The 21,630-nt window shown below is 47.9% G+C and overlaps 2 protein-coding genes across 8 annotated transcripts in view; one reads left to right on the forward strand and one right to left on the reverse strand.

The window, feature by feature from the left end:
- Window positions 1–8,819, reverse strand: part of HEPH (hephaestin) — a 71,134-nt gene extending 62,315 nt beyond the window's left edge. For 5 of the 6 annotated variants that reach the window (XR_013226238.1, XM_077308224.1, XM_077308220.1 and 2 more), the window contains exons 1-2: window positions 6,221–6,346; window positions 353–544 (exon numbers count right to left, since the gene is read on the reverse strand). Coding sequence is in view for 5 of the 6 variants with exons in the window: in XM_077308224.1 (XP_077164339.1) it covers window positions 353–516 (164 nt within the window). In the remaining variant the exon portion in view is untranslated. Of the gene's footprint in view, window positions 1–352; window positions 545–6,220; window positions 6,347–8,622 lie in introns of those variants that run through there. The other variant, XM_077308221.1, reaches the window with a different exon arrangement.
- Window positions 8,808–21,630, forward strand: part of LOC143822729 (heat shock factor protein 3-like) — a 34,006-nt gene continuing 21,183 nt past the window's right edge. For both annotated transcript variants that reach the window (XM_077308226.1, XM_077308227.1), the window contains exons 1-2: window positions 8,808–9,027; window positions 17,259–17,367. In XM_077308226.1, the coding sequence (XP_077164341.1) occupies window positions 8,893–9,027; window positions 17,259–17,367 (244 nt within the window). In that variant the 5' untranslated portion in view covers window positions 8,808–8,892. The remainder of the gene's footprint in view (window positions 9,028–17,258; window positions 17,368–21,630) is intronic.

The following is a 21,630-nucleotide window of genomic DNA, read 5'->3' on the forward strand; positions in this document are numbered from 1 at the left end:
ATACCTCCTGGAGACTCAGGAGACTTTACTGGACATTCCCCTTCACTGCAGAGCAGCTCTTTAAAAACAGCTTGACTGTTGGGCCCCAAGATCATCTCTGCAAAGGGTGCTTTGAATACTGCAAGAATGCCATGAATTGGATTAACAGGTGACGGTATTACATATGGAAGTAAAGTACTTTCCACATTCCCCGTGGCATAGGTCTCTCAAGGCACTACGAATGTTCTGCTATCTATCACAGCACAAAAATGCCTGAGATATAAAAAGTTACACATTTAGTCAGCCAACATGAGGTCCATGTATCATCCAGATCCCAAGCAACCTCCTCTTTTTGAAGAGATGTGGCACCTACAGGTTGTTTGTAATGCTCTGTCCCTTGACTTCGTCCTTTTGCAGTGGAGCGTAATTCCATTCCACCTCGCGTATCCCCAGATAGTAGACTCTGGTGGTGGTGCCTCCTGCCAGAACAAGCAAGAGGAAATGCATGGGGATTATGGTGCACTGAAAGGATCCCATCTCACCTCCCGGAAGGTCTTCTGGAGATCTTTGAAAAAAAGGAAACAACGATCTTAGCGTGAGTCGTAAGAACCAGAAGGACCAACAGGGCAGCACCCCAATCCTTCGACTGTCATGAAGGGCTCAGCAGGACCTGCTATGGAGGCACAGTAGGGTTGCCAGTCTCCAGGTGGTGACTGGAGAATTCCTGGAATTACAACTGGTCTCCAGGTAGAAGAGATCAATTCATGTGGAGAAAGTGATTGATTTGCAAGGTGTATTCTGTGGTATTATACCCCGCTGAGGTCTTTCTCCATATCTAACTCTGCCCTCCACAGGCTCCACCCCCAAAAGCTCCTGGAATTTCACTGTCCGGAGCTGGCAACCTTAAAGCCAAGAAAAATTGGCCCAGTGGCACAGTGCATCCTTGCTCAGGTAGGGGATGTGTCAAGATCAGGAGGGACCTGAAAAGGATGGTGGCAAACTTCCATGTGCAGGGATACCTCTTCAGATACAATGAAATGGGAATTACCACCAGGCTCGAGAAGTGGGCTAAACTGAATAAAATGAAGTTCAATAGGGACAAATGTAAAGTTCTGCATTTAGGTAGGAAAAACCAAGTACACCAATATAGGATGGGGGAGACTTGTCTTGGCAGTAGCATGTGCGAAAAGGATCTAGGAGTCTTAGTAGACCATACACTGAACATGAGTCAGCAGTGTGACTCAGTGGCTAAAAAGGCAAATGGGATTTGGGGCTGTATCAAACGGAGTATTCTTCACATAGTTAGAGCTTTATATAGTCCCCCTTCAAGGATCGCTGCCTTGTTGTGGCAAGGGAGCTTGCGTAGTTCAGTGAAGCTATGAGCTATACCGTGCAGGGCCACCCAAGACAGACAGGTCATAGCTGAGAGCTCAGACAAAAGGTGATCCACTGGAGAAGGAAATGGCAAACCACTCCAGTATCTTTGCCATGAAAACTCTATGGACAGTTCCAATAGGCATAACGATATGACGCCGGAAGATGAGCCCCTCAGGTCGGAAGGTGTCCAATATGCTACTGGGGATGAGCAGACGGCTAGTACGAGTAGCGCCAGAATGAATGAAGCGACTGGGCCAAAGCCGAAAGGACGCTCAGTTGTGGAAGTAACTGGTGGCGAAAAGACAGTCCAATGCTGTAAAGATTTTTATTCCATAGGAACCTGGAACGTCAGATCCATGAATCAAGGTAAGCTGGACGTGGTCAAACAAGAAATGACAAGACTGAACATCGACATTTTAGGAATCAGTGAACTAAAATGGACAGGAATGGGTGAATTTAATTCAGATGACCATCAGGTATACTACTGTGGACAAGAATCTCGCAGAAGAAATGGAGTAGCCTTCATAATCAATAAGAGAGTAGGAAAAGCAGTCTTGGGATACAATCCCCAAAATGACAGAATGATCTCAGTTCGAATCCAAGGCAAACCATTCAACATCACAGTGATCCAGGTCTATGCCCCAACCACTGCTGCTGAAGAGGATGAAGTTGATCAGTTCTATGAAGCCCTACAACACCTTCTAGAAGCAACGCCAAAAAATGATGTGCTTATCATCATGGGGGATTGGAATGCTAAAGTAGGAAGCCAAAAGATAACCAGGATAACAGGCAAGTTTGGCCTTGGAGTACAAAATGAAGCAGGGCACAGGCTGGTAGAATTTTGTCAAGAGAATACAATGGTTATAGCAAACACTCTTTTCCAACAACCCAAGAGACGACTCTACACATGGACATCACCAGACGGTCAACACAGAAATCAGATTGACTATGTGCTCTGCAGCCAAAGATGGAAAAGTTCTATCCAGTCAATAAAAACAAGACCAGGAGCTGACTGTGGTTCAGATCATGAGCTTCTTGTTGCAAAATTTAGGCTTAAATTGAAGAAAGTAGGGAAAAGCACTAGGCCACTCAGGTATGAACTAAATCATATCCCCGACGAATACACAGTAGAGGTGACAAATAGATTTAAGGAATTAGATCTGATAGATAGAGTGCCTGAAGAACTATGGACTGAGGTTCGCAACATTGTACAAGAGGTAGCAACTAAAACCATCCCAAAGAAAAAGAAATGCAAGAAATCAAAATGGCTGCCTGAGGAAGCTTTACAAATAGCTAAGGAGAGAAGGGAAGTGAAAGGCAAGGGAGAAAGAGAAAGATACACCCAAATGAATGCAGAATTCCAGAGAAAAGCTAGAAGAGATAAGAATGCCTTCTTAAATGAACAGTGCAAACAAATAGAAGAAAACAATAGAATGGGGAGGACCAGAGATCTTTTCAAGAAAATTGGAGATATGAAGAGAACGTTTCATGCAAAGTTGGGTATGATAAGGGGCCAAAATGGTAGGGACCTCACAGAAGCAGAAGAGATTAAACAAAGGTGGCAAAATTATACAGAACAACTATACAAGAGCGAGCTTAACATCCCTGATGACCACAGTGGGGTAGTTACTGACCTGGAGCCAGACATCCTGGAATGTGAAGTCAAATGGGCCTTAGGAAGTCTGAGCAACAATAAAGCTAGTGGTGGTGACAGCATTCCAGTTGAACTATTCAAAATCTTAAAGGACGATGCAGTAAAAGTGCTACACTCAATATGCCAGCAAATTTGGAAAACTCAACAATGGCCACAGGATTGGAAAAGGTCAGTTTACATTCCAATCCCAAAGAAGGGCAATGCCAAAGAATGCTCAAACTACCGCACCATTGCACTAATTTCTCATGCTAGCAAAGTTATGCTCAAAATCCTACAAGCTAGGCTCCAGCAATATGTGGACCGAGAACTTCCAGAAGTACAGGCAGGATTTCGAAGAGGCAGAGGAACTAGAGATCAAATTGCCAACATACGCTGGATCATGGAGAAAGCTAGGGAGTACCAGAAGAACGTCTACTTCTGCTTCATTGACTATGCTAAAGCCTTTGATTGTGTGGAGCACAACAAATTGTGGCAAGTTCTTAAAGAGATGGGAATACCAGAGCATCTTATTTGTCTCTTGAGAAATTTATATGCAGGTCAAGAAGCAACAATGAGAACTGAACATGGAATCACTGACTGGTTCAAAATTGAGAAAGGAGTTCGGCAAGGCTGTATACTGTCGCCTTGCCTATTTAACTTATATGCAGAGCACATCATGAGAAATGCGGGATTAGAGGAGTCACAAATTGGGATCAAGATTGCAGGGAGAAATATCAACAACCTCAGATATGCAGATGATACCACTCTAATGGCAGAAAGTGAAGAGGAACTAAAGAGCCTGTTGATGCGGGTGAAGGAGGAGAGTGCAAAAGTTGTCTTGGAACTCAACATCAAGAAAACAAAGATCATGGCATCCGGCCCTCACCCTGCCAACAAAAGTGCGTTTAGTCAAGGCTATGGTATTCCCAGTTGCAATGTATGGCTGCGAAAGTGGACCATAAGGAAGGCCGAACGTCAAAGAATTGAGGCTTTTGAACTCTGGTGCTGGAGAAGACTCCTGCGAGTCCCTTGGACTGCAAGGCGAACAAACCGGTCAGTCCTAGAGGAGATCAACCCTGACTGCTCTTTAGAAGGCCAGATCCTGAAGATGAAACTCAAATACTTTGGCCACCTCATGAGAAGGAAGGACTCCCTGGAGAAGAGCCTAATGCTGGGAGCGATCGAGGGCAAAAGAAGAAGGGGACGACAGAGAATGAGGTGGCTGGATGGAGTCATTGAAGCAGTAGGTGCAAACTTAAATGGACTCCGGGGAATGGTAGAGGACAGGAAGGCCTGGAGGATCATTGTCCATGGGGTCGCGATGGGTCGGACACGACTTCGCACATAACAACAACAAACGGAGTATCGTGTCCAGATCACGGGAGGTGATGGTACCGCTTTACTCTGCTCTAGTTCGGCCTCACTTGGAGTCCTGTGTTCAGTTTTGGGCACCCCAATTGAAGAGGGATGTTGACAAACTGGAACGTGTCCAGAGGAGGGCAACAAACATGGTGAGAGAGTTGGAGACCAAGACGTATGAAGAAAGGTTGGGGGAGCTTGGTCTGTTTAGCCTGGAGAGGAGACGACTGAGAGGGGATCTGATAACCATCTTCAAGTATTTAAAAGAGGGCCACATGGAGGATGGAGCAGAATTCTCTCTTGCCCTAGAGGGACAGACCAGAATGAATGGGATGAAATTAATTGAAAAGAAATTCCATCTAAACATCCAGAAGAAATTCCTGACAGTTAGAGCGGTTTCTCAGTGGAATAGGCTTCCTCGGGAGGTGGTGGGTTCTCCATCTTTGGAAATTTTTAAACAGAGGCTAGATAGCCATCTGATGGAGAGGCTGATTCTGTGAAGGCTTAAGGGTATGGTAGGTTACAGTAGATGAGAGATAGGGATGTGAGTGTCCTGCATAGTGCAGGGGGTTGGACTAGATGACCCATGAGGGCCCTTCAACTCTATTATTCTATGATTCAGGCATAGGGTGAGCAGTAAATTGGCATCTTTAACTGCTCCTAGCAGAGCGGAAGAAATAAAACAGTAAGGGCCCCGAGGGCAGGCCCTGTCCGGGATGAGGAAGGTGTGGTGGTATATCCTGGGTGTGGTGGTATATAAATACAATTATAAATAAAATAAATAAATAATGAAGATAGATTCCAGGACCACGCAGTAATAATGAGTTTAGGTTAAATTCCCAGCTGAAAACATATCAGTCTCAGTTAATTATCCTCAGCATTCAACAATTAAGAATACATCTGCCCATTAATCTCCAATTCTGACATATATATTTCCTTCACTCTGTATGCTAATCTACTGCTCACCCACTCTCTATATGTATGGACTGGTAATTCCCATTTAACTGTAGCTAAGGAAGTGTCCCTGCACACAAAAGCTTATATCCAGAATAATACTTTGTTAGTCTATAAAGTGCCCTTAGAATCAGACTTGGTTCTGCTGCTTCAGACCAACGTGGCTCCCCGCTTGAAGCCTTGCAACCCGTTTGCTTCAAGGCCAGTCAGGCCATTGGCCAAAGTCTAGCAGCCCCATCCCCAACACTCCGTTCCCAGACGCAGCTGGAGACTAGAAATCGGCCATTTGCCATTGAGCTTTCCTCTACAGTCAAACACTCAAGTGGCAGGTTTCCAGCCTGGAATGATAAAGGCGGGCCTCACTTGCCCTCCTGACTGCGCGCTCTGTTCAGAGAAATATCTCCTTTCCAAAGTTCATCCAGGACAATCCAGGGTTGTTCATAGACAAAGGAGGCTGCCTTATACTGAATCTGACCCTTGGAACATTAAATTCAGTACTGTCTACTCTGGCTGGCTGGGACTCTCCAGGGCCCCACGGTGAGGTCCTTCACATTGTGTTGAGTGGGGCTGACTCCCAAGGCTACAGGCAGAGGACTGCCATCTTAACAGGAAACAAGCTGAAGAAAGACCATTCCTGGTCCATCCCGTGATGAAACCCCATCCCATCAAAGTGGGTCACATTGCCACAGGAGAAATCACACCTACCACAAGTTATTAATGAGACATGCTTAAAATACCATCATTCTTAGCCTTCCGCTCAACCCCCCCACCCGTTTAGATTCTCCCCACCACTAACCCCACCGTTTGCACATCCATGGAGAAGAAAGTCCCAATTGGACTTCCACAGTTCAGTGTGCCTAGCACCGTAGCTGGTGCAGAAAACATCCAATTAATTCAGGGCACAGATGTCCCTCTTACTTTGCTGAGGAAGAAAGATGGTGATCAGCAGGAAGGGCTTGAGAAATATCACATTTTCTTCTAGCACCTGAAGCACCAACGAACCCTCAGCAGATCAGCAGCAGCTGAGCAGGGTCAAAGTCTGGCCCATAAAACAGGGTGATGCCTGAGCTGGAGGGCCGGTCCGCCAGGGACAGTCAGTGCCTTGGGAGTGTGCGATTGGCTGCTTTTCCTGCAGAACTATCAGATCAGCAGAGAGACCCAGCAGCCTCCATTCACTTATCATTCTGGGTTTCAGGGGCAAGGGATAAGCAGGGTGTATGGCGCTCCTAATGAGGCCTGGCCACAGGGAATGTACTCGGTGACAATGTGGATCAGAACAAAGTGCAAACAATTAGGACCCCATCAAGTAAAGAGGCTCTGACCTCAGTGGCCCAGTTTAGAACAAGTTGGTTCTTAGATGCCACTTTTCTCTACCAGGAGTCTCAAATCAGCTTCCATTCGCCTTCCCTTTCCTCTCCCCACAACAAACACCCTGTGAGGGAGGGGAGGGGAGGCTGAGGAGCCCTGAGATTCCTGCTCCATCAGAACAGCTTTATAACTGCCACGGTAAGCCGAAGGTCACCTAGTTGGCTGCATGTGGGGCAGGTTTGGGGAATCAAACCTGGCTGCTAGATTAGAAGTATGCACTCCTAACCATGACACCAAGCTGGCTCTTCGCTGGATTTCTTCAGATCTTGGAAGCTAAGCAGGATTAACTCTGGTTAGTAAATGGATGGTAGACCATGAGGGAAAGGCAAAGCATCTTTGAGCTTCTGGCCTTACCTGCTAGCTTGCACTCAGAAGATCTCAGAAGCTAAGAGGGGAGCAGGAGGGGTACCCGGCCAAGCTGTTGGAGGGAAGGCTGAAGCCCAAAATGTCACAGCACATCTTGGATGATGGCTGGAGAGAGAGTGACCTTGGGTCACTTACACACATCCACAGCCTAAACTACCTCACTGGGCTGGTTTGAGGATACAATGGAGAGGAGGAGAGTAATGTAAGCCACAGGGTAGGAAGGTGGGGGGGGGGGTAAAGGATAGAACAATCCATAGCCAGGCAGAGTGGAAATCCCAGGGTTGCTGTATGGAGCTCGGGGGGTCTTTTGACCCATGGTTGGAAGACAGAGGTCGGCTTGGAAAAGGAACAGCGTTGCACCCGAACCTTTCGCGATGCGTACCAAAGCCAGAACTCTGGGCCATTCTGCACTCGTTCAAAATTGCACAATGGTTGCAAATTGAAATCGCTACTGATTTGCTGTTATGCACAACGTCGCTGACAATCTGCAACACTCCTGAAACCGATCCGCAAAAAGCGCTTCGTTGTAGTGCTTCCAGGGAAATCCCAAAAAGTGGATTCACCCTCCGGAAAGCGCTACACTCTTGCAACCAATCTGCAACACTAGCGGGAAAGTTCTGTGCGTTACCATTGTTGTGGTTTCTGCAAAATCCCTCCCCCTGGCTCTCTCCTCTGATCTTCCGGCAAAGCGATCACCATTTTTTTTTCTCGGAGCGAGCGGAGATCAACGCACCGGCGAGCCTTCGTTTACCCAGCGAGGCTTCCCTGGCTGCAGTCCTTCCCCAGAGCTGTTTTAAATCACCAAGCACCAAGCAACATACAGCTCCGTTTGCTGGTTTATTTTCCCTTTATTTTTAACTCTATTTTCGGCCAAAAATCGCACCCGTGTGTGTGTGGGGGGGGGTATTTTTTTTTCACTCGGGGGGAGCATGGCAACAATGAAACGCCAGCTCAAACATTGCAATGAATCAATGCAGATTCGTTGCAACCTGTGTGTGTTTTTTTAAACCTTCCTTAAGGGGAAAGGGGCTTTTCAGGAGCATAATAACGGCCACCCATTGGCTGCTTGACGGCCAGGGGTGGGACAAAGCTCGGCAATATCGCTTCCTGGCTAGCGATTTTTGCCGAGACCGGAAACCTGTGGGAAACGATAGAAACGCAACTGGATTCCACTACAAATGCAACACGATGAATTCCACTATTTAAAATGGCGTTTTTTCCTTCCGCAACCAATTTGCTACATAGATCCTGGTGCGAAATGGCCCTCTCTATTCGCCTCGTTTCCCCAGTTGGACTAACAAAGGTAGATACTAGATTCAAGTGGCTGGCTGTGTTGGTCTGAAGGAGCACGAGGCAAATAGCGTCCTTCAGACCCACGAAGATTTATTCAAGGCGTGAGCTTTCGAGTGCGAGCACTCTGTGCATGCTCTGGAAAGCTCACGCCTTGAATAAATCTTCGTGGGTCTGAAGGGCGCTCTTGGACTCTTTGTCTGTAGAACCAGACGCCGTGGCACTCGACAGCAGCAGAGCCACGCAATTCAGCCGGACTCCACCGGGACCTGAAGCGGCCTCCGACGCAAACCCACCTCCCCTTCTGGAGCCACTGCGGCTGCACGGAGCCCAAAGGGTTAAAGGACTCGAGCGGCTCTGCGACGGGCGAAAGGAATTTTTCACCGCGCGTCTTTTAGGGGTTATACGGGAGTGACGAAACCGAGGCGCCGCCGCTCATTGGCTATCCTCAGCCTCCCAGCCTTGCCCCCGGTCTGACGTCACGCTGGCCGGGCGAAGCGGGAGGTGGGCGGGGCTCGCAGGGCGTTTTTCCGTGTCGCGCTGCGTCGCGTCGGAACGAGCCGGGGATGAAGAAGGCGGAAGCCGCGGGGGTCGCGCCTAGCGACGGGGGGGCCACAACGACCCCCGTGCCGGGCTTCCTGGCCAAGCTCTGGGCGCTCGTGGAGGACCCCGCGAGCGACGACGTGATCTGCTGGAGCCGGGTGAGGGGCCCGTGGGGCGCATGCGCAGAGCCCCTTGGTGGCTTCGACTGCTGCGGGGGTGGGGGAAGAAGGCGCACGCGCACACCGGGCTGCAGTGACAGGAGCGCCTGCGTGCAGTGACGCCCCCTGCCGACGCGGCAGGGGAAGGACTCCAGCAGAGACGCGACAGGCAGCCTCTTAGGAAGGTGGAGCAAAGCCTGAGGCCAGGGGCGCCTGTAAGACCAACCAAGTTGTATTCAAGGTGTGAGCTTTCGTGTGCACGCACTCTTCCTCAGAGACCATGCACAGGGGACACTCTGTGGGTCTTCAAGGCGCCCCCAGATTCAGACTCTATTCTGCTGCTTCTACCAACACAGCAGCCCACCTGGATCTATCTGGAGAAGGCTGCCACCGCTGCAATGGGATTCACTGAGTCAGCGGACTGGCCAGCCCCATTCCTGTGAGAGTTGGTTGCAAAGAGTCATGCAGAAACACAGTGAGCACCCTCCCTAGAATAATCTAAGGAGCACTCATGATCAATGTCCATTTATTTATCTAATAACTATACCCAAGAAGTGAGCTTGGGTAGTTTGCATTTATAAAAATAAAAGAGTTCAAACCACTAGCTGGTCCTCCCATTCTCCCTAAATACCCTTTGCTGGGTTGACCAGACTGGATGCTCTAAAGCCGGAGTAGTCAACCTGTGGTCCTCTAGATCAGTGGTCCGCAACCTTTTTCAGGTTGCGGACCGGCAGTGGCGGGGAGGACGATCGCCTGGCCGCGCATGTGCGGGAGTGTCACGCATGTGCATTTGCGGACGCGCATGCGGAAGCAGGGAGCTTTGGCCCGGCACCAGTCCACAGCCCGGCGGTTGGGGACCACCACTCTATATGTCCATAGTCTACAATTTGCTGGCAGGGGCTCATGGGAATTGTAGTCCATGAACATATGGAGGACCACAGGTTGACTACCCCTGGTCTAAAGTGTGTGTGTGGGTGGGGGAAGCCAAAGATTAAGAGGCGGGCCCATATAGTTTTTAGACCACTGTGGCCTCTACAGTAGGCCTGGCAGAAGAGTGCTGTTTTGCAGAAAATTTGCCATTTTCTGTGTAGGAATGCATCTTTGTGCTTCCATTAGTATATTGTGCTATCATTAGTGTATGGGGTGAGCGGTGCAAAAGATTCGACAGTCACCTTCAGATTAGACTTCAGATTAGACTCTTGTAACTTGCTATATGTAGGGCAGACTTCAAAAATGCTGTGCAAACTCCCAGCTAATCCAGAATGCAGCAGCTCAGTCCTTGCAGCAACCCAGTGGAGAGCACATATTAAACTAAATATTGCAGCCAGATTCAAGTTCAAGGCTATGATACTTACTTTGGACATGGCACAGGCTAGCTGCAAATATCCATTCAGGATCATCATTTTAAGACTCTTACATCATGTTAGAGTTGGATGGAAATTACATTATGCATTACTAACATCACATTATTATTGTTATCATCATCGTCACAAAGGAACTTCAAGAACAGACTAGAAAGGGAGATTGCAGAAATGCAAGTTATTACAATACTCAAAACACTGGCATACCAAGGACTCAACAAGGACATAGGCTTTTTAAAATCTCACTATGCACGCTAACCTCATTCAACTCTTATATCCACATTACTTACAATCATCTCTTTTTAATTTATTTCATTTGGACAATGTGACTGTAATGTGATGTTAGTAATATGTAATGTAATTTTGAATTTAACACTCTATTCTCAGGACAAGATAACTGGCCAGCACAGCTTGTCACTTGCAGGGATGCTTCCATGCTTGGGTGGAGATGGGTGGGGCAAGCAACTAGTCTCTTTTAATTATTTCTTTTCACAGCTGGGAAAGTGTCTGCCATTGATTACTCACATGGACAGTTTTATTTCTCCAGTGTTTTTGTGAACTACAACTGAACTCAAAAGGACTTATTAGCAGAATTCATATGGCATAATATGGCATAACTCGGAGACTGTGAGACGGTTTGCTAATTTGCCACTGATTACCTTTTCTATATATCTGTACTCTCTTGATTCTTGTTCCATTTTCTCTGAGGAAGACTGCTTGCACTCAAAAGCTCACACCTTGAATAAACCTTTGTTGGTGTTATAGGTGCTACTGGACTCAAATTGTTGTTGTGCTACTTCAGACCAACACGGCTACCCACTTGAATTTTGTTTTGTTAGTTCTCTGGCTTCCGATCCCTGATTTGTAATTTTTTCCAAAACTGTGTGTTGCAAATTCCAGGATGCCAAAGAGTTTTCCAATGTGGTTGTGGATTTCCAATGACTTGTCTTGAAGCTACGAAGCATGATAAATGTTACTGGTCTTCTGGGTAGAGTAGGGGCCAAGACCCTACTGTTGTATACAACAGGTGCAAAATTGGGGGGTGGAAAATCTCTGTGGATGGCCTCCCCCTCCCCCCAGGACCTGGGAAGGCTGCAGGCAGCTGTTGGGGAACTCACCATCAGGGGCAGCTCTCACACAGCAGGGATCTGCAGCTTCCAAGCCTCAGAGGGAAGTAGAAGGAGAAGGGGGTGGTCAGGGGTGGGGAATGGAAGGTGATTGGCTGGCTGCTGGACAGAGAGGCAAGCCGGTTGGAGGAGGAGTCACTCAGGGGCAGGACAGCCACCCTGTGTGGGTGTGAGTGGCTCTTAAGCCATGAGTCCAGCTCCTCCTCCAAGCCCTTATCAGAAATATTAAGTGGATCAGATCAGATGCTGGAAGTGCACATGCCTGAAATATCAGGATTTAGAATATGGAAGGGCTCCGTGGCAGAGCCTCTGCTTTGAATGCCAGAGGTCCCAGGTTCAGTCCTCAGCACCTGCCGTTAAAAGGACCAGGTGAATGTGAGACCCTGACAGACTGCTGCCCCTCTGAGTAGACAGTGCTGACCTCAGTAGACCGATGTGCTGGTTAAGGACCTATGAGGCGTGTCCCTTGTGTTGCTTTTAGAGGGAAATTGAGAGATGCTTTGCATGCTCGGAAGGTTATTTATTTGGCACGTTCTCCTGGGGAGGATTGGGCCTGTCTGGTGGAGGGATATCTGTGCAATCCAGGGATCCTCGGAGTTTAAATTAACAGGCCTGCTTGACATGCCTGGATTGATCCAGTAGTTTGCCCAGGACATTCAGTACATTCCTGCCTCAGATATATCAGGGTATCATTTTCTTGTGTACGTTGCTTGTATATGTTATAATTCCAGAGGGGGCAGTGCCACCTGATTACTATTTGACTGGTTAATTCCTGGATTTGATCCTTGGTATACTTGTGATCCTTGTGCTGGTGATCCTTGTGCAGGAGTGCTGGTTGGTGCATGATTTGCAGATGTTTGCTACGTCGTTGGTTCTGCAGGCAAGCAAGAGGGCCCTCTTTCCAGGAGCAGCTTCCGTTGCGGTAACAAGGCCCAACTGCCCAGCAGCAGTGTCCTCCCTACATGATGTTGCACCCCCAGCATCTTCTGTACGGTCACTTTGCATAGCACTTGCCCTTGGTGTTTTTTTGTTTTGTTTTTGCCCCCCCCCCCCAGTCACACACACTGGCAGTTGTATTCCCTTGTTAAAAGACCAAGAAACTATAGCTTTTATTGTTGCTGTTGGGAAATGATAAATAGGAACAAATTGTTGTGCTTATCTCATGTGGACTTGGCCTTAGTCTGTATTGAGGCTCTTACATCTACAATTAGTAAGTTTTCTGGGGGTGGGGCAGTATGGCTTTTACCTCCATTGGTGTTCAGTCATGAACAGCTAACTCTTTATGCTTTCTTGGTTAGGCCTGCTTGTACTTTGCAGAGGGATTGAAAATGCTAGCTTTCAGTTGGCTTTCTGGCACAGTTACCAGTCAGGTTCTACTTTCTCCTTTCCTTCTCTTTGGCTGGATAATTCTACAGGCCATGAATGTCCAGTCATCCCGCATCCCCGAGTCTTGAGAGTCCCAGTTGCACCCTGCAAATCATTAAGGTCAGCAGATGCCTATATATGTGCCTTCTCTGCTGTGGCCCCAACCTGGTAGAATGGCCTTCCTGAGGGGGCCGGGGGGCTCCCAAGCTCTTGTCGTTTTGAGCAGGGGTAGTCAACCTGTGGTCCTCCAGATGTTCATGGACTACAATTCTCATGAGCCCCTGACAGCAAACGCTGGTTTTGAGGACTGTGTGAAGCAGAATCGTTCAGGAGGGCATTTCTGTAAAGGGAACTGGGCCCAATTGTAGCAGTCTGGCCAAGATAATTGTGATTTTATTTCTACCTATATAATACCGTGTTCTGCATTCGTTAATGTGTCATGAAATACTTATCCTTTGCTCAGCCAACCACTTTTCTTCAAATTTCAGGTGTCTTGTTACATTGCTTATTAGCTGTATCATATGACTGGTTGCATTGACGGGTGCAACCCACCTTGAGCATAGGTGAAAAGATAACAAGTCTTAGATTTATTTATTTCTTAGAATTTTATACCACTCTCCCGTATGGCTCAGGGAGGTTTACATGGAATGTCTGGGGGGTATTACACGGAACATGTATTGTTTCATGTATCGTTGATTAGTTTAATGTAAACCGCCCTGAGCCTTGGGGGAGGGCGGTATATAAAAACAAATAAACAAACAAATAAATAAATAAACAAACAAACATCGTAGATATAACAGTCATAGCATAACATCTGCAACAATTTCAATAGATTGACAGAATATTACAACTGGTTCAATCGAACAACCATTTTGATAATGACAACCACTTTAACAGAACCCCAAGGGAGGTCAGATTCATTCAGGTCATGGGGGTATGTCTGGAGGGGCGGTGGGGACCCACAGATGTTGTTGGGTTGGATTAGCCTCAGTCAGATGCTTTTACGGGACAGGCGTGATGAGCTTCTTCACAGCTTCATTTCCAGTTCTGTATTTTCAGCTGTGATGGCCCTGATTTCCCCCAAATGATTGTGTATCCTCTGAATAAAACCTCTGCCTGCTGGCTCTGTGTTGAAAGGGGGAGGTTGATTCCTTGTCTTCCCCGGAGCCTTTGGGGAGACTCAGAGCTATGCTGGCCATGGTCCAGTTTCCTGGGACAGTGACCAATTTTAGAAGTGATTTATACGTCAGACCTAAAAATTACACGGTTGGGGGGGGACGGGACCTGAAGGTGGTTTAACAAACAGCTTGTGATTTTGGACAACTGATTTAGTTTTTCAGCTCACTGCGGTTCTTGCAGGTATTTGCTAGCTAGCTTGTTCAAAAGGAATGTTCCAGCTTGGCTGAATGTGCCTTCCTGCCTACCTTAGTCATGCTTGGCCTACAAAGACACTCGTCATTAAACTTCTCTGCCTAGTTGCCAAAATTCTTGCTCTATTTTACTATTATTATTTTTATTATTATATTTATATACTGCCCTCCTCGAAGGCTCAGTCTCCAAGTGATTAGCTAATGAGCAGTTGGTGCCCTCCAGGTAAGTCCCCCAGAGCAGAGGCTGTGGAACCCAAAGAAGCAGGCCACGTAGCTGCTTTCAACGAGAGACTCCCCCCCCCCTTAATAGCTTCTTTGTTATCTGGCAAGGCTGTCTTTCCATCCTTCAGCTCTTGTCAGTAATCACCACAACCGCACTTAGCGGTTACTTTCTGTTCTGTGTTAATACTTGTACATTCAGCTTGCTGGAACAATGTGTGATTCTTTCCATTCCTAATTCAAGGTTCCACTCTGTAAAAAGATGTTCTTGTTTTCAGTAGACGGTGCTGTTTTTCTCCAGGCATTCTAATTATTTAGATTCCAAATTGATCCTATCCTTAAAATACTCCGGAAGCACTGGATCAATTGTGGTGGCTTGTCATTTTCACCCTCTTTAGGGGATTTGTTAGACTTGTATTGCATGCCTGATGGAGTCTGGTTCCCTGTTCCTGTTTCTGTCCTGTGCTTCTCAAGTGCTTCTTATTTTGGCAGTCGGCTGATTTCGCGATCCCTGCCCTGCCCATTAATGGGGCACCTGCTGGCTGAGGTGGGGCAAACAAGCAGGTATTGTTGGATCAGACGTGAGGCCACTGGCTGAGGCAAAGCGAGCCATGTGGATGCCCAGGATTTATCTGTCCAGCCGCTGCTTGAAGACCACCAGTGAGGGGGAGCTCCGCACCTCCTTAGGCAGCCCCTTCCACTGCTGAATTAGGCTCCTAGAATCCCAGAGTGGGAAGGGGCCATGCAGGACATCTAGGGAGAGACTCCCCCCACCTTTTTTTCCTTCCTTTTAGTGGGGTTATGGAAATTGGGTTAGTTGCATGAACCTGGCCGCCATTCTTGTCTTGCCTTGTTGTGATTGGTGTACTGTTTTATTGTTCTTGTTACTGTTTTTAGGGGATTGATTTTATGTGACCCGCCTCAAGCCTCCAGGGGGAGGCGGGATATAAATTAAAGGGTAATAATAATAATAATAATAATAATAATAATAATAATAATAATAATAATAATAATAATAATAGTCCAGCCCCCTGCTCAAGGCAGGGTCAGCCTCAAGCATCCAGGATAAGGATCTGTCCAGCCACTGCTTGAATACCACCAGTAAAGGGAACTCCCCACCTCCTTAGGCAGCCCATTCCACGACTAAACTAGACTCATAGAATCCTAGAGTGGGAAAGGGCCATACAGGCCATCTAGTCCACCCCCTGCTTAGGGCAGGATCAGCCTCAAGCATCCAGAAGAAGGATCTGTCTGCCGCTGCTTGAAGACTTCCAGTGAGGGGGAGCTCTCCATCTCCTGAGGCAGCCCCTTCCACTGCTGAAATAGACTCCTAGAATCCTAGAGTGGGAAGGGGCCATGGAGGCCACCTAGTCCCACCTCCTGCTCAATGCAGGATCAACCTCAAGCATCCAGGAGAAGGATCTGTCCAGCCACTGCTTGAAGGCAAGTAGTGGGGGGGGGGGGACGAGCTCCCCACCTCCTTAGGCAGCCCATCCCACTGCTGAACTACTCTGACTGTGAATATTCCCCCCCCCCCTGATATCTAGCCAGTACCGTTCTCATGTACAGTATTTGCTGGCGTATAAGACTACTTTTTCTCCCTGAAAAACATGCCTCCAAGTGGGGGGGGGGGTCGTCCTATACGCCAGGTGCACTTCAGTACTGTAATGTAATGTAACAAACTCTATATTTAGAGTGGAAATGTTGGGGGGTCGTCTTATACGCCCAGTCGTCTTATACGCCGGCAAAGCCATTGCCGTGAGCTTGTAGGGAAGCCCTCGGTTCTCAGTGACTTGTGCTTTTTGTAAGTTGGGGGCCATTTCTTCAGAGGGATCTCCTTGGGGAAGGAGATACTAGGTGCCAATAAGCAACTAGGTCCATCCTTCAGGACCTGCCCTGGCCATCAGGCTGAGTTCCGACATTCCTAATAATTAGCTGTTTACTTTCTTCTTCATATTATCATTATTTAAAATACTGCATAAGCACAAGTTCCAGGACTTAGTTTAAATTCAAGGATTTGTTGCCTTTTATTCTACTCCTTCTGATCACTTTCCAGTCCTGTGTTTAGTTTCTCTTCTAGCCCTTGACCCAGCCAAAATAAACACTTAATTTTTTAAATGATTTGCTTCAGTTCCATCTTGTTAAATTAAACTGCTTAACCTACTTTTACCCAGCTGTTATGCAAACAAAAAAAAGGGTTTAACACATAACTCTGAGATCCTTAGAAATAATGCTGGAGAGATGTTTAAATTATATCTCTAACAAAAGAATGTAGAAGTCGTGTGATGAGGTGGCTGAACCCGTGGCATCAGTGGCCTGAGCTGGTCTCTGTGGAGGCTTCACACTAAATAAGTAAACTTGGCTGCTTTAGGATTCGCAGGCGTACTATTAATGCCCTGTCTGATAGTGTTGGCTTTATGCAAAGCAAGGGACACTGCCATTTTTAATTTACTTATTTTTATTTTATTTTTGGACTTATATACTGCCGCTCTCAAAGACTCGTGGCAGTTTACAATAACAAAAACAATACAACCCCTAAAAACCCCCAACACTGGAGCTGCCCTTACTTTCCTTCGTAAATTTTTTGGCAAGAGTCCAGTTGACGCTCTAAGTTCTGGCATGCCTTTTTAACAATTGGGCCGTGTTGGTTTGTGTCACTTGTCCTCCTTTTCTCTTACAAGAGCCCTTCTTAATAAACTGAAATGTGCCATGATGCATGGGCAGTGTGTCGATGGCTCAGATTTGTTTATCTTGCGTTCCTTAGCGTGTTGCTTCTCCCTCTCCTCCAGAATGGGCAGAACTTCAGCATCCGGGATGAGCAGAGGTTTGCAAAAGAGTTGCTTCCCAAGTACTTCAAACACAACAACCTGTCCAGCTTCATCCGTCAGCTCAATATCTGTAAGTATCGTTATAGTACCCATTCTAGCAAGTCATTCAATTTCAGGACTTCAGTGTCCTGCAATTGCAGTTGTTGGTTCTGTGTGTATGTGTGGTGTCACTGTCAACCCTTGTGCAACCAATTGCTTGTAGGCTCTGATAAGGTAATTGTGTTTGTTCTATTTTTTTCTTCCCAGCTGAATATGAAATTGCTACCATTATCGTATAAATAGATTTATAACAGTTATGTAAAGGTAAAGGTATCCCCTGTGCAAGCACCGAGTCATGTCTGAACCTTGGGGTGACGCCCTCTAGCGCAGGGGTAGTCAACCTGTGGTCCTCCAGATGTCCATGGACTACAATTCCCATGAGCCCCTGCCAGCATTTGCTGGCAGGGGCTCATGGGAATTGTAGTCCATGAACGTCTGGAGGACCACACGTTGACTACCCCTGCTCTAGCGTTTTCATGGCAGACTCAATACAGGGTGGTTTGCCTGTGCCTTCCCCAGTCAGTTACTCAACTGCAAATCAAACTGTCATTTAACCAAACCACCAAACAAAATAGTTTAACAATTGGAAACCTGCCCGCAAATCTGTTCCACATAATATATTTCTGGTAAGGCCTTGAAGGAGGAGTGTGTCTCATGGCTTAAGTGCTCACACTCACACTCAGGGTGGCAGTCCCGCCCCTGAGTGCCTCCTCCTCCAACTGGCTTGCCTGTCTGTCCAGCAACCAGCCAATCGCCTTCCGCCCCCCACCTCTTTCCCCTCCTCTTTCCACTTCCCTCTGAGGCTCAGAGGCTGCAGATCCCTGCTGCGTGAGAGTTGCCCCTGCCAGTGAGTTCCCTTCCGGGGGGGGGGGGGGGAGAGTCCAGCCTGCAGCCTTTCCAGGTCTAGGGGAGGAGGGAGAGGCCATCCGCAGAGTTCGCCCCACTCCCCGGTTTAGCGCCTGTTGTAATCCTGAATGCAACGGGCTTGGCCCCTAGTCACTAATAATTAAATAAGATTCATAAGATTTATTCCTTACAGGAATATCTGTTAAACATCTTCATTATGCTGTGTACTAATTCATGACCCACCCTTTGTCTGTATCTGTGGACTTGTAATTCCCTTTTCATTGAATCTCAGGAACTGTGCTTTCAAGCTTACCTCTTGAATAAAACTCTGTCTTAGTGCCACTTGGCTCAAACATTGTTTTGCTGCTTCAGACCAACATGGCTACCCACCTGAGCCTAGCAGTTAGCAGTGCTCGTAAGATGCTTCTGCCTGACCAAAGCCTTTCCTCTCTCATTTCTAAAAACACTTGTGACCTACATAGAGCAAACAGCATGAGTGAATAAGCACCCAATGTTTGTGTTAAATAGTCCCCTCATTTGCCTGCAGATGTCTTTCACATTCCACACTAAGAATACTTCATGGTTTTTGCCAATCTGATGCTAGATGCAAGATCCAAATTAGGATTGTTAACTAGTAGGAAATAAGTCGAAAAGGAGGGATCAGTGAGGGGGGAAATGTTTGCCAGCTACTTTATCTAGGTAGTCTTTTGAAAACATTTGATCCTTTTGAAAACATTGCCTGTTCTTGATTGAACTGATAATTTCCTGTCTTTAAAAGTGTGTTCATTTTCCGTCTTGTAGTGCAGTCGCACATTAGGACTGCGCACGCGCAGGCCTGCCGCTCGGAACTTCCCTAGCTAAAAGTCTCCAAAGAGGGTGCTCCGCACCGCTACCACCCATGCGCCGGGTTTCCCGCGCACCGATCACGAGGACACGGGGCGGAGTGCCCACCCTCCTCAGTTCTCTTTTCGCCGCTGCGATTAGTGGACGTCCTTTGCTAGTCTCCTCATCTTTTTCTTACTGTGTCAGCGATTTTTTCTTCAGAATGGCTTCTAAGGCTATTTTTAAGAAGTGCAGCCAGTGTGCTGTGAAGATGCCGGTGACGGATGAGCACGACCGTTGCCTTATTTGTCTGGGTGAGGGCCACTCCGTACCTTCGTGTACAATTTGTCAGAAGTTTACTCCGAAGGCCCGCTCTGACAGGGCTGCGAGGCTCAAGGCGGCGCTGTGGGAGAAGGCCCTTTCGGCAGACCCTCCTGTACGGACCCAGTCTGAGCCGACTCCATCTCGGGCACCATCGAAGGTGCCATCCGTCCTTGGATCCAGACCTTCCTCCGTCCGTTCTGCCATGGAGCCGTCAAGAGGCTCCCCAAAACCTCCTAAGAGACCCCCAGTGGCGTCTGAGGTTCCTAACGTAGCTTCGGCACCGGCTTTACCGCCTTCGGAATGGGCCGCCTCGGCCAATCCCCCTGTTAAAAATGCAAAAAAGTCTAAGCATAAGGACAAGCCTTCGGTTCCGAAACACGGATCCATGGGTTCCATTCGTCGGTCCTCTACGCCTCTGTTGCGAGAGCCTTTAACACAATCCTATTCCTTGGATGTGCAGGACAATGGATCCTCGGTTGCGTTGCCTCGATCAGTTTCTGCTCCCCCGGCTCAATGGAGACCGTTGACCCAGGTCCCTGTGGGGCATTCACCGGTATATGTCAGCCAATGGGACTGGCCTATGGCCGAGGAGGAGGATCCTGTTTTGGACTTCCCTGACAGGGCTTCGGCCATGATGTTGGCTGTTCCGTCGGGTTCGTTTGGGCCCCAGTCCATTCCGATTCCCACCAGCCCAGACTCTGCGTCGGATCCGTCCCCCGATGAAGCCTTGGCAGACCCTACCTCAGCTTCGCCTACTGAGGACTACAGAATGTATGGAGAGCAGCTCCTAAGAATGGCCAAGGCCCTTGACCTGGACGTTTCGACGTTGGATGCAAGGCCCAAGGACAAGATCCTGAGCAGACTCTATTCTAATACCCCGTCGAATATTGCCCTGCTTATTATCCAGGGTTTCGAAGATCTGACGGTCCCTATCTGGGACAAACCTGCTTCGGTACAACCAGCACCGAAGAAAATTGAATCCTTGTACAGGGTGACGCCCGACTCTTCGGAATATCTTTCCATCCATCCGTCTGCCACATCTTCCATTATAGACGATATGCAGCTGAAACGCAAACCTGGCCAGCATTCCTCCCCGGTAGATAGAGAGAGCGGGCACTTGGATACTTTGCGACGGAAGGTCTACTCTTCCTCGGCGCTCAGTTTTCGTATAGCCAATTACCAGGCCATCATAGGCGCCTATCAGCTTTGCCTGTGGGAGAGTTTCTCGAAGTATATCGAGCTGATTCCCGAAGAGCAACAAAGTCTCGCCCGCATGATCCAAGCCGAGGCGATCAAAACTTCCAAACAGGGTATCAACTCAGGCAAGCATGCGGCAGATATTGCGGCCAGATCCATGGCCTCTGCTATTGTCCTTCGTCGCCATTCCTGGCTCCGAAATACATCTCTTCCTCTTGAAACCAGAATCAAGGTTGAAGACGTGCCGTTCGAGAAGTCCTCGCTGTTTGCTAAGACAACGGATGATTTCCTATTCTCCTTGAGGAAGACCCGGCAGTCTGCGAGATACTTAAATTCTTTCCCTCCTCCGCCTTCTCAAAATTTTTACCAGCAGCGCTTCCAACGTCAGGCCTCGTTTTCTACGCCCTACTACCCTCAATGCTCCTCTGGTCCTCCATCCCAGTATCCGCCCCGCTCCGGTCCACCCCAGTTCCAAGCCCGTAAACATCCTCAGCGTCAACGCCGTTCGAACCAATCTTTTGGTCGAAGCCACCCCCACCCCCAACAAAAGTTCTGACTATGCCAGCAGCCCAACCCCGTAGTCCATTTTTTTGGGGATCGTTTGGCCGAATTCCGTGAGGCCTGGTTCAGTATTACCCAGGATACCTGGGTTTTGTCTGTCATTGTTGAGGGTTATCGCTTGGAGTTTCAGTCCTCACCAGTCTGTGTCTTTGGTGCCTCTGCCCCAGACAACCCCTTCCCAGAGCTTAGTGTCCAGCTCTCTGACCTCTTGTCCAAGGGAGCTGTAGAGTTGGTGCCAACAGGTGCCCAAGAGTTGGTTTTTTTCTCCCGTTTTTTCTTGGTGGATAAGAGGGACGGCGGGGTCCGCCCGATCCTAGACCTTCGGCAGCTAAATAAATGCTTATACATTTCCAAATTTCGTATGGTCTCGTTACCTTCCATTATCGAATCCCTACAACGTAATGCTTGGTTTGCAGTCTTGGACCTCAAGGACGCATACTTCCATATTGGTATTCATAGGTCCTACAGGAAATACCTTCGGTTCTGACACGGATCCGATATTTATCAGTACACCGTTTTACCTTTTGGATTAGCTACCGCTCCG

The sequence above is a fragment of the Paroedura picta genome, chromosome 13 (assembly GCF_049243985.1).
Source record: "Paroedura picta isolate Pp20150507F chromosome 13, Ppicta_v3.0, whole genome shotgun sequence".
Lineage (NCBI taxonomy): Eukaryota > Metazoa > Chordata > Lepidosauria > Squamata > Gekkonidae > Paroedura > Paroedura picta.